The sequence below is a fragment of the Penicillium arizonense genome (genome assembly GCF_001773325.1).
Source record: "Penicillium arizonense strain CBS 141311 chromosome Unknown PENARI_contig024, whole genome shotgun sequence".
Taxonomy (NCBI): domain Eukaryota; kingdom Fungi; phylum Ascomycota; class Eurotiomycetes; order Eurotiales; family Aspergillaceae; genus Penicillium; species Penicillium arizonense.
The window spans coordinates 116,775-130,701 of record NW_019173301.1 but is presented as its reverse complement, the minus strand read 5'-3'; the positions used below and the strand labels follow the sequence as shown (position 1 = coordinate 130,701).

Below are 13,927 nucleotides of genomic sequence, written 5' to 3'. Positions count from 1 at the left end.
CTTCATGCGAGACTCATACAATTTCGAAAGCGACAAGCGTTGAAAAATACGGGCAAAAATCACGGAGTCAGCTCGCCAGCCTCCGTAGGGGATAACGGACAAGTTTTCATGACTTCTATCCGTGCCAAGGAGCACGCCAACCATCCCACCTGGCTTTCTTCGTCATATCGTATGCCAAGGGACTCAGTGAGGTGATTTAATCCTGGAGGCTTGGACTCAAGGTCTGGGTGATGGCAGAACCATAGCCAAGAGGCTTGGAACGGGATCATCCCATTATGGAGGTACTGGCCTATATGGCGAGTTGGAATGCGATGATCTATATTGGTGGCATCGGGGGTCTTGGCGTGGTCATGTGATGACCACATAAGGCCATCCATCCACGGAATGTCCGATTTGATTGGGTGCAGTCAGGGCCCCCTTAATTGCCAAGGGCGCTGACCTTGGCAGGGAGTCCCGTACGATTGCACCCTCATACTTGCTAGTACATAGAAACGGCCCAGAGAGCAGATTGCGTGCTGCTGATAGATATTCTCACTATTTCTTTAAAAGATAACTAGCGGTAGCCAGCCACTCCACCTATCGCTACTGCTGCGATCATACCCGGTACCTACTACTTGACGTGAACTAAAACATGTCGGCGTCGTCAAATTGACGGAAGCCACGCGAGGACTCTAATTTAACCGCGATCGAAACCGAAAATCGTTGATTTTCCTATTGTGTAATGTATTGACTATTTGTCGAGTTAGGCGCTATCGTTCGCGCGATCGTCATTGTTACAGCATCCATGGATGAAATATCCACCATACAGCATTACAAATATTTCACCTATTGCAGTCGACGATTCTCTCACCATAGACCTCAGCAAACGTGATGGGGCCTTTGATTACTCCCCAAGAGCCATCAGTGGCCACGGCAACTGCCACTCCACCATCGTCCTAAGCCACCTCTAGCTGAGCAAGGATGGCAGTGTGCGGGCCCCAGATGTTTCGAAGTCTACCTCTGAGTCCGGTGCGGCCAGTGAACCAGCCTTCAGTGAGGCAGTTGTCTCCCTTGATCAGAAGCCCAGAGACATCGTAGACTTGCTATGTAGTCGGCTATCATAAGCCGTCCAGTAATCCGAAATCAAGGGACTCATCAACAGTCCGGACGTGGTGAACCGGTCCTATCGCGCCAACAGCCATGGATTCACACGTACAGTAGTAGCTTGCCCATAAAAGGATACCCAAGGGCCAGGGAATTCTAAAGTAATAATAACAAAACTTGTTCATTTCAGCGATCACTTGATCATAACTAAGCTAATGGCAAATTTCTTTACTGACAGTCCGTGTCCACTAGCAACCGAATTGCGACCATCAGTCAATCCATACAAGCAATCTCCTAGCGAAATTCAATGTTCCGCACCAGCTTACTTCTGGCGGGGGCTCACGAGGACATAAAGGTCCAGCGGTTTAATACTGAACGCACTGTTGGCGTGAAGCTTGTAGTTTGGATCCTCCAGTTCAAACAAAACATCATTGAGGATGCTAGCCAGAGTGAGTAACGACCACTGCCACGCCCATACCTTGCCGATACACTCGCGCTTGCCGTTACCGAAGCCGTTTTTCGCGGCCGCGGGCAGCTTGTCCCACTTCTCGCCGAGGGACCTGTTTTGGCCGGAACTCCTCGGGGTATTCGAAGACAGCCGGATGGCGGTTGACCGATTTTAGCACGGCAATCATAGTCTGGTTATACAGGATCTGGTACAGACCGCCGGCGAGGAGGACGGGGGTCTTACCTGCCTTGTCCTTGAGAGGGATAGGCTCGATGTTGAAGCCTGGCGCGGTCGCGGACAGGCGGATGGACTCGCGCAGGATCGCCTCGACGCAGTTCAGCTGCTTCAAGTGAGCAAGATCGATTGGGCCACTCCCGACGACAGAGTCGATCTCATCTGTGGCTTTTTTTTTTATCTCTGTCGGGTTCCCCATCAGGTAGTACAGGGCGTATGACAGCAGGTTAGCGGTCGTCGCCGCGCCGAAGAATATATCTAGCACCTCATCCAGGACTTACGATTCCTTGAGCTTCTCGTCGCTTTCGGGATCGACGCTGTTCAATAGTGGATCTAGCATATCCTTGCTGGCGAGCTCTGGACTATTCTTCCGACGTTTCACAAAGTGCGCATAGTCTTAGTCAAGTCCGAGAACCCGCGCTGGTACAGCCAGTTCATGAACTGCGGGCGTGTTGGTCGCTTTAATGCCTCCATTGTAGCACGCTCCCATGCCTGTACCATACCCCAAGCCTTCTGCTGTGTTCCATCCTTCTCGCCGAGCACGTGCACGCGCTCGTTAAAAAAAGCACTAGTTACACGATGCCAGTAGCAATAGATCCGGATAGATCATCGGTCGCCTTAACGCGCTGCTTGGTGCCTGAGCTCCACTTCTTGACCAAGTCCGGGACAACCTCGGTCATATCGTTGAACGCGGCGTCAGTTGCTTCCTGTGTGACGTGCGGCTTCATGATGCGGTGGGCGATGCCACAGCTCTTCTCGTTGTCGTATGTCTTGAACAAACTGTCGTGCACCGAATACCGAAACCCACTATGGGACCCGTCACGCACTTTCAAAATCGCGTCTGATGCAGATTTCTTCTAGGAGGGCGACGTTGCCCGCGAATACGATTTGGTGGCCCAGGACCTTGATCTTAAAGATGGGGCCAGCGATGCGACTATTAGCCTAGCTGAATAGCAACAACCCCAACCATCACGACTCACCATATTTCTTGGCCAGCTTGTTAAGCGAGTTCCAAGTCTCATCGGGGTCGACGTCGAAGATATTGCCCAGAATGGGCACGCCAGGCGGCGCAGGAATGTCAGTACGCATGGCGCAGAAAAATAAGGGTATATCACTATACTCTACAAAACAAAAACACGGAGAAATAAAATAGGGAGAGAGCTGACAGCGTACGGGGCGGGGACGCAGCTAAAAGAGACCCTCAGCTTTCATCAATCTTCAGCTGGCATGGTTTTCCCGATTGACAGATCGCATCTGCCCCAATCATTGGACACGAGGCGGGATGGCGCTTGTCGGGTCTCCGTCGTTCACGACGTGTTCGGTGCAGCTGACAAGATCGCACGATCGCGATATAAAAGTGCAGATTAGCGCCCGGGTCGGAATTCCATCAGGGTATCAGCAGCCATGTGGGGGCCCATCTGGAGTCACTACGGGCCGTAGTAAAACCACCGGGGGGGCCACTGCCGAAGATCGCGCGGACGGTGATTGGCACAGTGGACATCACCAAAATGAATTGTCTGAGTGGCTGTCAACACTCGTTAGTTCCGTTGGTTGTTGGGAAAACCTGACATAAGGCGCCCTCCTCTTTTCAGATGGATTTTGTGCAAGCCACAGATATGGTCACAATGATCATGCAGGAATCAGCTCCCTACCAGAAAATGCATTGTGCGCGGTTGAAATGTGGTGTTTGATTTTCCATCGCGCCGTTGCTTTTGGATCTATCTATTTCTTGCGCCCATCGACCCGCGTTTTGGCGTGGCCTAGGCTTTGAATAGACCAATGTTTTGATCACATGACTAGAGTTTTCCCCCTGGAGGATTATGGCACGGCCTGTGTTGTTGGACGTTGTGTGGTGTTAATGACCCTGATATTCACTCTTCCTACTCACTATTTTGTTGCATTTTAGGAGCCAGCTTTGGATCCAATCCAGCTAGTTGCTGACGGTAGCATATTGAATTTCTCGTCCTCGATACATCAGGAAATTGGTCACTGGCCGATTCCCTTCAAGGGCCCAAGCACCACCGAACCTCCAGAAGATGGCCGTGATGGCTATGTCGGCCGTTCACGGCCGATTCGGGGATTTACTATTTACGTCTAATGGCTTGCTCACATTGATTGGGACTTTGATCAGCATCACTGCATTAACTTATTTGGCCTCGACGATTCAGGGCGCCGTCACAGTGCGCAATAAACGTCATGGAAGCCGCCCGCCAACACTCCCGTACGCTATCCCACTGCTCGGTCATCTTCCCGAGTTCTTAAAGGACACCAGGAAGTTTTTAGTAAGAGCTACGTACGTTTGACATCGTTAATGAAAATTCAGGGAAATTGATGTGCTAAACTGCATGTACAGAGCTCAATATGGGCCGTCTACTCCGGTCCGGATACAGCTCCTCAACCGACGTATGAGCCTCCTCAAAAGTGCTGATCACATAACGGCCCTTTTCAAGAGCTCCCGGGACCTGAGCAGCGAGCACTGGCTCGTGCAGGTGTTGGTTAATGCATTCGGTGTGGAGGTCGCCGATGCACCTTTTTATCTGGCCGACGACACAGGAATCAGCAACCAGCCTGACTCCAGAAGCAAGATGGCGAACCCGGAGCATCGCATCTTCCATCTGGTCTATAAGTCCGTGCACAGTGGCTTGGGCGGAATTAGCCTCGCGGAAATGGAGAGACAACTTGTGAGAAATCTGTCCACCCAGATCTACGAAACGGATTTCAAATCTGACACGTGGACTGAAATCTCGGATCTGTATGGCTCGTTTATCCGCAAGATCTCCTTCAGAGCATCCATCGTATCGCTCTGCGGGTCGCATGTCTTCAAAGTGATCCCGACCTTCGGTGATGATTTCTGGGTATTCGACAGCCTCATGCCAAATTTGTTCAAGGAGATTCCGCGGTGGCTGGTACCGGCGGCTTACATGGCTAGGGATAAAATGAAAGACAATTTACAAAAGTGGCAGGCGTTTGCCCATGACCATTATGATGTCAGCCAGGGCCAACTGGACAGGAGGGAATGGGAGGAATTCTTCGGATCCAGGTTGATGAGGACGAGACATGGATTCTTCCAGAAGATGCCGTTGAGCAAGGAGACTGTAGCTGCGGATGATCTTGGTTTGATCTGGGCGTATGTGACTCTTTCCTCTTTCTCTCTTTTTATTTTTTTCGAGGAAAACTGGCTGACCCATGAACAGGGCCACCGCAAATACCGTCCCTGCGATCGGCTGGATGCTATTGGAGGTTCTTCAGCGTCCGGATCTTCTACTGAGAGTCCGGGAAGAGGTTGCTCCCTACATCTCCCGGGATCCGTCAGACCCGAGCCAGATGGTCGTCGACATTCCCAACCTCTGCAGCCGGCCCCTCCTCCAATCTATCTACGCCGAGGTCCTGCGCTTCCGTTCCGGCACCGTCATCAACCGAGTACCCACATCTTCCGATTTCCACATTGGGGGATGGCATTTCAAGAAGGGTGAGCAGATCATTGTATCCAACTACAATACTGGACGCAACGAATCTGTCTGGAATCAAGGCACTTTCGAAGACCCGCATCCTGTCGATGAATTCTGGCCGGAACGTTTCATTGTTTACCCGGATGATCCCAACAGCGGTCCTGTCCTACAGCAAGAAGCAAAGAAAGGGCAAGACGCGACGAACTCGAAACCAACTTTCTGCCTCAACGGGACGGCTGGATCTTGGATCCCCTACGGTGGAGGCACTCGGATGTGCCCCGGACGGCATTTCGCGAAAGAGGAGATGATCGTGACGATGGCGATGTTTCTGACGGCGTTCGATATTCAGCTGCTGACTGATAATAATTCTTGGATCCAGCCGGATTTGAATTATTTCATGTTTGGTGTTATGCATCCGAAGGGAAAGATACCCGCTAGGATTCGGAAGAGGGAGTTCTAAATGATAGTTATATAAAGATATGTACTTCGTCGTGGGACTTGGGATCCCCACGACCCTTCTAGTCCCAAGTACACCTGTGTATTCTGGTTTGATCCCATTTCTAGTGTCATCACTCAAAAGCTGTAAACGGCCTCGTGTTCAAAGCACAATCGATCTTCTCAATCATCGCGAAGCTCTTGCAGTGTACTGTAAAGTAATCTCGTTTCCTTCAATCGTTGAAATTCCTACAGAAAGTTCAATCCTAATACCTCCGCCAGGCGCTTGCCTCCCCGGCCGAGTTCTCTATGCTAAAATATCCCGAACTTTCGAGGTTGGCCCGAAGCTCATGGAACTTGCTGGCCTTCGCTTTCTTTTCGAACAAGATGTCAATCTCCAGATAGCTCAAGCCAAAGGTCTCTGGCAGTCTCCAATAACACCAGATAAGGCACATCGCTGTCGTACCAGCGAAGAAGAAACAGGATTTTCCCTTCCAATTCCACGCCGTGGGGCTTAGCATACGCGGTGTCATCCAATTAATGAGGATTCCAGCTAAGTTATAGGCTATTCGAGCCATAACAACTGTTTTCACACGAAGTCGAGTCGATGGGATTTCCGCGACCAGAACATAGCACACGGGTCCGATGGTCATATCGTATACAAATGTCAGAATCAACAGCAGGGATCCTAGAGTCCATAGCTGGCCACGGGATGTTGGAAGAGCGCCGACAATGCCGCCAATCAATAGAATAGCTAGTAGAGCTGACAGACCGCAGAGATACAGCCTACGACGTCCGAAACGCGCTAGGAGCGACCAGGAAATCACAGCGCCAATTATGGCTATTCCGTAGATGCCAAGCGAGAGGTTGAAGGCGTTGGCGGCACTGAACCCAGCCTGCTGGTAGAATGTTGACGACCACCCCATCAAACTGGTCCCGCATACCTGCTGTGTGATCCAAACCATGCAGGCGATCTCGGTTCGTCGGCGATCAACCCCCTTGAAGGCGTCTAAGTATGACATACCCCCATCGTCTTCTTTCAAACACTTTTCAATTTCATTAGTATGCTCCATCATAGCGATTGTCTGGTCGACATTGGTTTTGTACTTTTTGGTCAATCTCGCCAGCGACCTTTTGGCATCATGTTGTCGTCTGTGACGCGTAAGCCACCAGGGGGATTCTGGGGCGAACATGACCGCGATCAAAATGGGGAAACAAATCACCCATTGAAGTGCAAAGGGTATCCGATACGACCACTGGGAAGCGTTGTCGACAAATCTCCTCATTATTCCTGTAGCCAGAAGCTGACCCAAAACCCAGTACAGGTTGACATTGCTGAGTAGGTAAGCACGTAGCGTTACAGGCATGACTTCCGCTGCGTATGTGGTTGATAAAGTCTGAAAGACGCCCCATGGGATCCCACACACGATTTGTGCTGCTAACAACATCCGAATGTTCACCGCAAAGAATGGTAAAGAAATGCTTAACATAAGGAAGGTCAATGCAGAGACGATAGTCCAGCGATACCCGATTTGGTCGGCGAGATAGCCATTCGCAAGGAGCCCGACGATCTCCCCGGCCTCTGCGGCAGTTGATAAAGCAAATTGCCACGTTGAAGAGATTTGATACCCGGAGCCAGGAGTCGGCGTTCCGTATTTTTGCTTGAATGCTGGGAAAGTGAAAAAGTTAAAAATAAGCAGGGTATCAAATCCTTCCATGATCAGAGTGGAGGACAAAACACACGACCAGGCTATGGCCTTGGGGTACAGGCGGCATCCACCGATAAATGTCAGTTTCTGTTCTGCCTGAGTGGCCGCCCTAGCGGGAGAGTCGAGTGGACGCAATTCAGGCAATACCGTCGCGAGATTTCCAATGAGAACGGCCGTGTCAGTTCTACTGAGGGTGGTGCTATTCGGGCTGACTTGCTCCGTGTGTGAATATGACGGGAAGGCGGTCATTTTGCTGAGGGTATCCTTTCCTTCAGCCATCTTTGCAATATATTCCGGATTGTGCGAGGGGTGCACGTCAGAGGAGCTGGGCGAGCCTGTGCCACATTGAGGGCAACTCTCTTTGCAAGCCTGCATTATGGCTGTTCTATGCATCGACGAGGCGTTTTATGATTTGGGCCAAAGTCGTTGTGGGAACATGCGTTTGGATGAGAGCTAAATTGACTTCTTTGCATTTTTTCCAAACCAAGCAACATAGAAGTGCCGGAACTCTCAATGATGAGATGTAAGAGGCTATGTCCTGAAGATATTTTTGAAGCGAACGTGTTACCGTACTGACATTGATTTCCCGCCACGTCCAGAGCAAACCCAACAACTCCCAACCAGGGTCGTCACCTGGATTGTGCGAATCACACGTCTTTCGAATCGAAATTCGGAAACTGGTTTGGTTAGCCATCAGGTGCATAACCTGTGGCGTTGTGGTAGATGGGCTAGACCGTTAATGCAGCCCTGGTTTCGAATAGTCTTGACGCCGAGGCAAACCTTAATCCTTGCAAACCACGTCCTTAGCTGGCCACATGGTGACTTTCCTCTCTTTCCGCAACCGACCTCTGCCAATACGTCGTTTGTGAAAAGCAATTATCATCTCTTTTTTCTTTTTTTCAAAAAATTAGAAGAGAAAGGCATTCTAGGCATTTTTGCTAATTCTGGATTCTGCGTGCAAAGCAGGAGAGAATGGCGGCTTTGCCGCATCTTTGCCGCAGCTTTTGGGGGAGCCCCCCCGCGGCATGGTAGAACAACCATACCGCCCTCATATAAGGTGTGTCCGAGGGTCTCGGACCGGGTAACAGGGCTGACTGACTCATTCATGGGTAAACATCATTATAATCATTTTAAGACCAAAAACTAAATGATGCTGAAGGGCTTAAGTACATTTTTCCGTTTGGCAGTCTGCCTATCCAATCGACACTTCCCATAACTTCCACTCTTTCTGAAGGACAAAATGTTCTTGAAATGATACAGGATTTGATAGTTAAGCCCATAGAACTCAGTCCGAGACCAGTGTTGGCCCCCAGTCCATAATTAGTATCGGATAAGTTGTCTATTATTGGAATATATAGCAATAAGTCTGCATCTCTTCTCTGGTCCTTGGGATCTTGACTAGTGAACTCCCACCAAACAAGTTGGCAAAGCGTCTGCGCCACCCGTGTCTACTTTGAAGCTTCTTTCCCCACGCATCTTGTACAAATTCCAATGTAACCATTGCATTGGTGCTTTGGTATGACCATTTGATGCATTGAAAGTTAACCTTAAGTTACAGAGATGCTGTGCAGTATGTTGTCAAGGTCTTCGGAGAGTCACCATGGCCTATGTAACTAAATCGAGATCTGGAGCAAAATCACGAAGCTAGGCCGATTTGTATCTCTTGTCTGCATTACAACTGTATCAAGCTGGTAGCTTGATCCCAGTTCACTTATCCTATACCGGATTTGCAGGATCTGAAAGTGTGGGTGGAAGAGAGCAAGACTGTGCCGAAAGTCTTAACATATCGATGCATACCATGGAAGCTCTATACCTGAATTAGCTACAGACTAAATGGGCCTCATTGCTTGCACGCATATAGATGTCGAGGATATTCTATTACATTCAAGCACAAGGTGTGGTTGTCTGGACACAATTACCCACCAGTTCTTTTCCTTCCTATACCTATCCTATACGTCCGATTTTAATGGAAATTGGCCTAAAATGTAGGAAAACGAGTGAACTAAGCGCCCTACAAAGGTCAGCTATTATATTTGGCTATAAGAATGGTATTTCATGGTCAAAACTAGCTAATGAATTTGGATGCAGCCGTAGGACTTTCTACAATACGCTCAACGATTCGAAGAGTACCAATTGATCGAGACCTCGAAACGGCCGTTCCCCTAAGCTAAGCACTCGATCTTGCTTTTACCTCTATATTTAGGCCCATCGGCACCCGTTTTGGACATATAAATAGTTAAGTATGGTGGTACCGAGCACCCGTCTCGACCAACTATATAGCGGATTTTGAAGCCAATCGTAAAATATCGATTAAAAATAGGAAAATACTAATAGGAAGGCTCTTGCTCGGAAACGTCTTAGATTTGTTAAAAAAAAAATGGTAGCGAGAAAGCTTTCAATACTGAATCTTTTCGGACAAGTGTCGGTGACATTTTATGCAGAGAGCCCTTCGAGAAGAACGAGGGGGCAGCCTGCAAGAATGTATGTGTTCTAGGTCAGCAAAATAAGTTGGAGAGCTCTTCTAAAAATTTACACCTATCGTGGTCGCTTCAGCTCGAAAGGAATTCACGTCCAATAAGCCTTATGCTTCCGTTTGCAATAGTAGGTAACTGTTAATAGCTGGACGAGTCGGATCTAGACCCAACCAAATTAGGTGTCCATCGTCAATTGGTAGTCAAATTTCTTGACAAGCGATATCCATTCCTTGGTGGTAAGCCTCTATCCATAACTCCGTCTCAGCCTCTGAAGTTTCCATCTTCTGGAAGAATTGGGGGAAATCGTGGTCTGTCGTAGGATGCGAAGCATCGGACGGTTGGTTAACCAAAGGACAAGCGATAGCTTATGCAAGCATGATTGGTTCGCCGTTAGTCCTTTCTCCGCTTTGTAGTATATAGGAGCATCGTCGTGCCCCGCTATTTACTCCGAGTAAGTGGAATAGACTGGGGACCAGATCTTTGATGAGCACACTGCTCGACGTGATGCGCAGTTTGGGGTGATGTTCAACCTTCTCCACGCAGGTGCGAGATATCTGCGGGTTCACCAACAGGGCTTCGGTGATGTAGGCGTGTCTAAGAAGTACTGCAAGCGGTCGCGGCAACAATTAGTAAAGCTCAAGAAGAGCCAAAATAGTACTACCGGGTGCTGTTTCCTCTAGAATACGGTGTTCCGTAGAACTAGATATCACGACCTGGAAATACTCTTGTAACTATTTGTATCTGTGTACAAATACAGTATCCAAACGCCAAAATAAAGTATCAATTAGCCATTCATTCACCTGAGACGCTACATTCCCAACCCATAATCACTCTGGTCGCATACCATTATCCCCATCAAGATCTGCCAGAAGGGTCTTGGGACAGAGCAATCTTGACAAGCTACTCGTAGTTTTATAACCTCCCTCGTGCACCATAGTCATTTTCTTCTCCGGGCGCATCACATACTCGGGCACTGCCTGTCCGCCCTTTTTGTTCCACATCCAGCCGGCATCACTACCAGGCTTCTCGATAGAATACCCGTAAAGCGACATTGGGTTATAATTAGAGAGTTTGCTCTTCCGTATCCGGGCAATCGGATGGAAATACTCGTTCGTGGCGCCATCAATTCCGTCACCCGGGGCCCGCGGGTAGTTGCCCGGCGTGCGGTCTTGCTTACCAAGGATACGGAAGAACGCGCCTTGCAGCCCAGAGAAATTAGAAACGATGGGCCCGCAGCCCCAGCCGTTTATGACGTTGTTTTTGGTGTTGTTCTCGGCTAGCGCCTGTTGGTGCTGCTTGATAAGTACTTCGATCGCCGCCTCTTCAAAGGTCAGGAGGCCGGAGAGATTGTCCACCTAAGTTGTGAAGGGCATTGAGTTAACTAGAGTCGTCATTGGGAGGATAAGACGGGGTTTACCATCCACGCAAATGTGATGTCGCCGATCTCTTCATGGTCACCAGCGATACGTGGATCTTCTGCTTGGCCACCGATGTTGCCATGAACGCCGGGAAACCAACATTGTTGTAGATCCTTAGCCGGGGCGTCAGCGGTCTTGTGCCAGAGGGTAGGAAGGAAGGTTTGTCGTTTCTCGTCAATAGCAAGGGCTTGGAAGGCATAGTCCACATCTGATAGGAAAGCACTATTTAATGCCGGTATAGTAGGCTATTTGCGATAATCACTCACTTTTTGATAGGTTCGTGTTGTGAAATGCGTACTGCTTGTTTATCGCGATACCAAGTTTCGTGGCTAATCTTACCAACGGCCATTCAGGGATTCCCTAGCCATATAAGGTCAGGTTCATGGTAGGTGTGTATCTATTAATCATCCCTTGTGTCACATACCAGAGCACCAACGGAGTCCCAAACCCCAACAACTTTAATCCTAAGATCTTCTGTCAAGCGCAGCTTGTCCTTGTTCTGCTGATACCACGGTGTCTTCTTAAAGGGCTCCCCGTCCGTATTCTCACGGTAGGCCTTCCACATCTCTGCAAAGTGCGACATATGCACTGCAGAGAGGATACCGAAATCACCTACCAGGCTAGCGACTGAGCGCACCGTGAAAGCTCCGCGCGAGAAGCCGAAGAAGAACAACTCGTCCCCGGGCTCATAGTTATTGGATATGAAGTCATAGATCTGGCACACTTCGACGTCCAAACCCCGGCCGATGCCGCCTATGAGGCAAGTACAACATAAGCCACACTCGTTCAATAAATATTCACCGGTTTATTCGAGCTGAGTACTCACCATATATGGCTTTCTGGAACGGAAGGTCTCCAGATCCTAGGCCAGAATGGTACGACACGATCTGCTTTACAATATTGCCATCGGCATCGGGGCCACTGGTCGCAATTGCTCGGGCGATCTTCGCAACATTTGAAGGCACAGACTTGTCGCCCTGGTCAGACGCTAGCCACGTCCCATCGGCGCAAAGGATTATGCGCTTGTAGCTTGCTAGCTTGGGCATTTGTTGCGTCATGATGGAGCGAATCTGGATCGTCCGGGAAAGGTAAGGGGGACAGGACATTGACTGTCCCCAAGCAGGCTTGTTATTATCTGAAAGCCTTGTTCAGTGTTAGCCGTCCAGCTTCTACTTAAACTTAGCGTAGGCTTGCCCTAGACCCTTGTACTAAGGTGATAGATTATTCGGCGGATTCAATATTAAGGTATTTACCTGATTGATGTAAAGTTTAGACGATCTGAGGAAATCCAACGCAATATTTACTAATGTTGAAATCGTATTAGGTGATTATTATGCGGTTGCGCAATGAGATGAAAGGTTGTTGCCAGCTTGAGGGCTTTGATGACTATATATGAAAGCGAAAAGCGTTCTTAGACATCCAGTGGAATGCATCGTAATGATTTCATATTTCAGATTGCGTCAGATCGATCCTTCTAGGCTCCTATGCTGCCGAAAGCAAACTGCTCGGGGAAGTTAAATATGTCACTACCCCTTAAATTGTCGAAACCAGAAGGTTCCTCCGCATTTTAGTATGTGGTACCGATAGAGTACTGAGTCTAAAATCTTAGAAAAGGCATTCTTCGCAACCGGTACCTTGGTAAAGCTATTGTGTTTAATTCCTTCATGGCGGGAAAACATGGCTCGCAGAAACCTCAAAATGATGGCCTCGGCGATTAACAAGATGCATCATAATCATCTCACACAGTCCCGGATTGAATGCTTATCCCCCAGATACCTATGGATTCACGGCTTGCCAAGACTTTCCAGACGCCCCAATTATTATTCTTTCATTAACGAATTATAATGGTCCACTAATACTACTAATACTACTAATACTACTAATACTACTAATACCATAGTAGTTAACTTATAGCCTAATCGTTTATAACTTATGACCTCTTTAGTTTATCGTAACTATGCAATAGGTCTACCTTAGGTATAGGGCTGGGCGAAGCGCTTTAGAGTCAATCTATAGCGCCGGAAGAAGCAATTAAGTTCTATTTTAACTAAATAAAACGGAAAACTCAATACTATTCTTCTATAAACAATTTAACGTCTGCCGGCGCTAACGCGTAGCCTAGGCTTGTAACCATTATTTGGCAGTCTAGAACTCCCCGGCTAGTCGCATACGGTTGTAGGCAAAGTTAATTTTAAGGCTGGTCGATGGTCTCGTGGGGACCGTCTCGTTTGAGTGTCCACACATCCAGAGAACTTACGGCGGCATATATAAACATGTATGAATTGGATTTGAGGGTATAAATGGGAAGAAAAATAAGAAAAATAAAACGAAAGGATAGAAACTCGGACCATGGGTTTGCATGTGTCACGACAATGCAGGTTTCAATATTTTGTAGATGCACGCGCTTGAGATCGATTTAAGTAGCCGTTTAAACCCTGCGGTGAGCAGAGGCTTGGGTGATCGTAGAGTTGTTTGAGTTGAAACATGAGCGCCTATTGCGTAGATAGCTAGCATCAAAGTCTTGCTGGCTCACCGTGTGCAGATGTCCTTCCACAGAGTCGCTGCATGACAGGTGATATGGGGTCGACTGTGAATCTTAGATAGACTTATGGACTAGCGCCGAAACAGCTCTATAGTCGAAGGGAAAATTGCCTACCCCCGTGGACTAAGTCTGGAA

At 48.6% G+C, this 13,927-nt stretch overlaps 4 protein-coding genes across 4 annotated transcripts; 1 reads left to right on the top strand and 3 right to left on the bottom strand.

Moving 5' to 3' along the window:
- Positions 1 to 1,405: 1,405 nt before the first annotated feature.
- Positions 1,406 to 2,854, bottom strand: PENARI_c024G10290 (uncharacterized protein; the record flags this gene model as incomplete). The annotated part of the gene is made up of 6 exons (XM_022635730.1): positions 1,406 to 1,523; positions 1,591 to 1,902; positions 2,047 to 2,127; positions 2,342 to 2,572; positions 2,651 to 2,699; positions 2,746 to 2,854. The coding sequence occupies 6 exons, from the start codon at positions 2,852 to 2,854 to the stop codon at positions 1,406 to 1,408; spliced, it is 900 nt and encodes a 299-aa protein (XP_022484393.1).
- Positions 2,855 to 3,810: 956 nt separating this feature from the next.
- Positions 3,811 to 5,674, top strand: PENARI_c024G00819 (cytochrome P450; the record flags this gene model as incomplete). Its single annotated transcript, XM_022635640.1, has 3 exons — positions 3,811 to 4,058; positions 4,119 to 4,892; positions 4,960 to 5,674. 3 exons carry the CDS (start codon positions 3,811 to 3,813, stop codon positions 5,672 to 5,674), a joined length of 1,737 nt encoding a protein of 578 aa, XP_022484462.1.
- A 241-nt stretch (positions 5,675 to 5,915) lies between these two features.
- PENARI_c024G03683 (uncharacterized protein) lies at positions 5,916 to 7,733 on the bottom strand (the record flags this gene model as incomplete). The annotated part of the gene is made up of 1 exon (XM_022635667.1): positions 5,916 to 7,733. The coding sequence occupies one exon, from the start codon at positions 7,731 to 7,733 to the stop codon at positions 5,916 to 5,918; it is 1,818 nt and encodes a 605-aa protein (XP_022484493.1).
- A 2,464-nt stretch (positions 7,734 to 10,197) lies between these two features.
- PENARI_c024G08901 (T6SS phospholipase effector Tle1-like catalytic domain-containing protein) lies at positions 10,198 to 12,308 on the bottom strand (the record flags this gene model as incomplete). The annotated part of the gene is made up of 6 exons (XM_022635713.1): positions 10,198 to 10,436; positions 10,677 to 11,187; positions 11,250 to 11,472; positions 11,549 to 11,610; positions 11,675 to 12,003; positions 12,077 to 12,308. 6 exons carry the CDS (start codon positions 12,306 to 12,308, stop codon positions 10,198 to 10,200), a joined length of 1,596 nt encoding a protein of 531 aa, XP_022484388.1.
- Between the last annotated feature and the right edge of the window lie 1,619 nt (positions 12,309 to 13,927).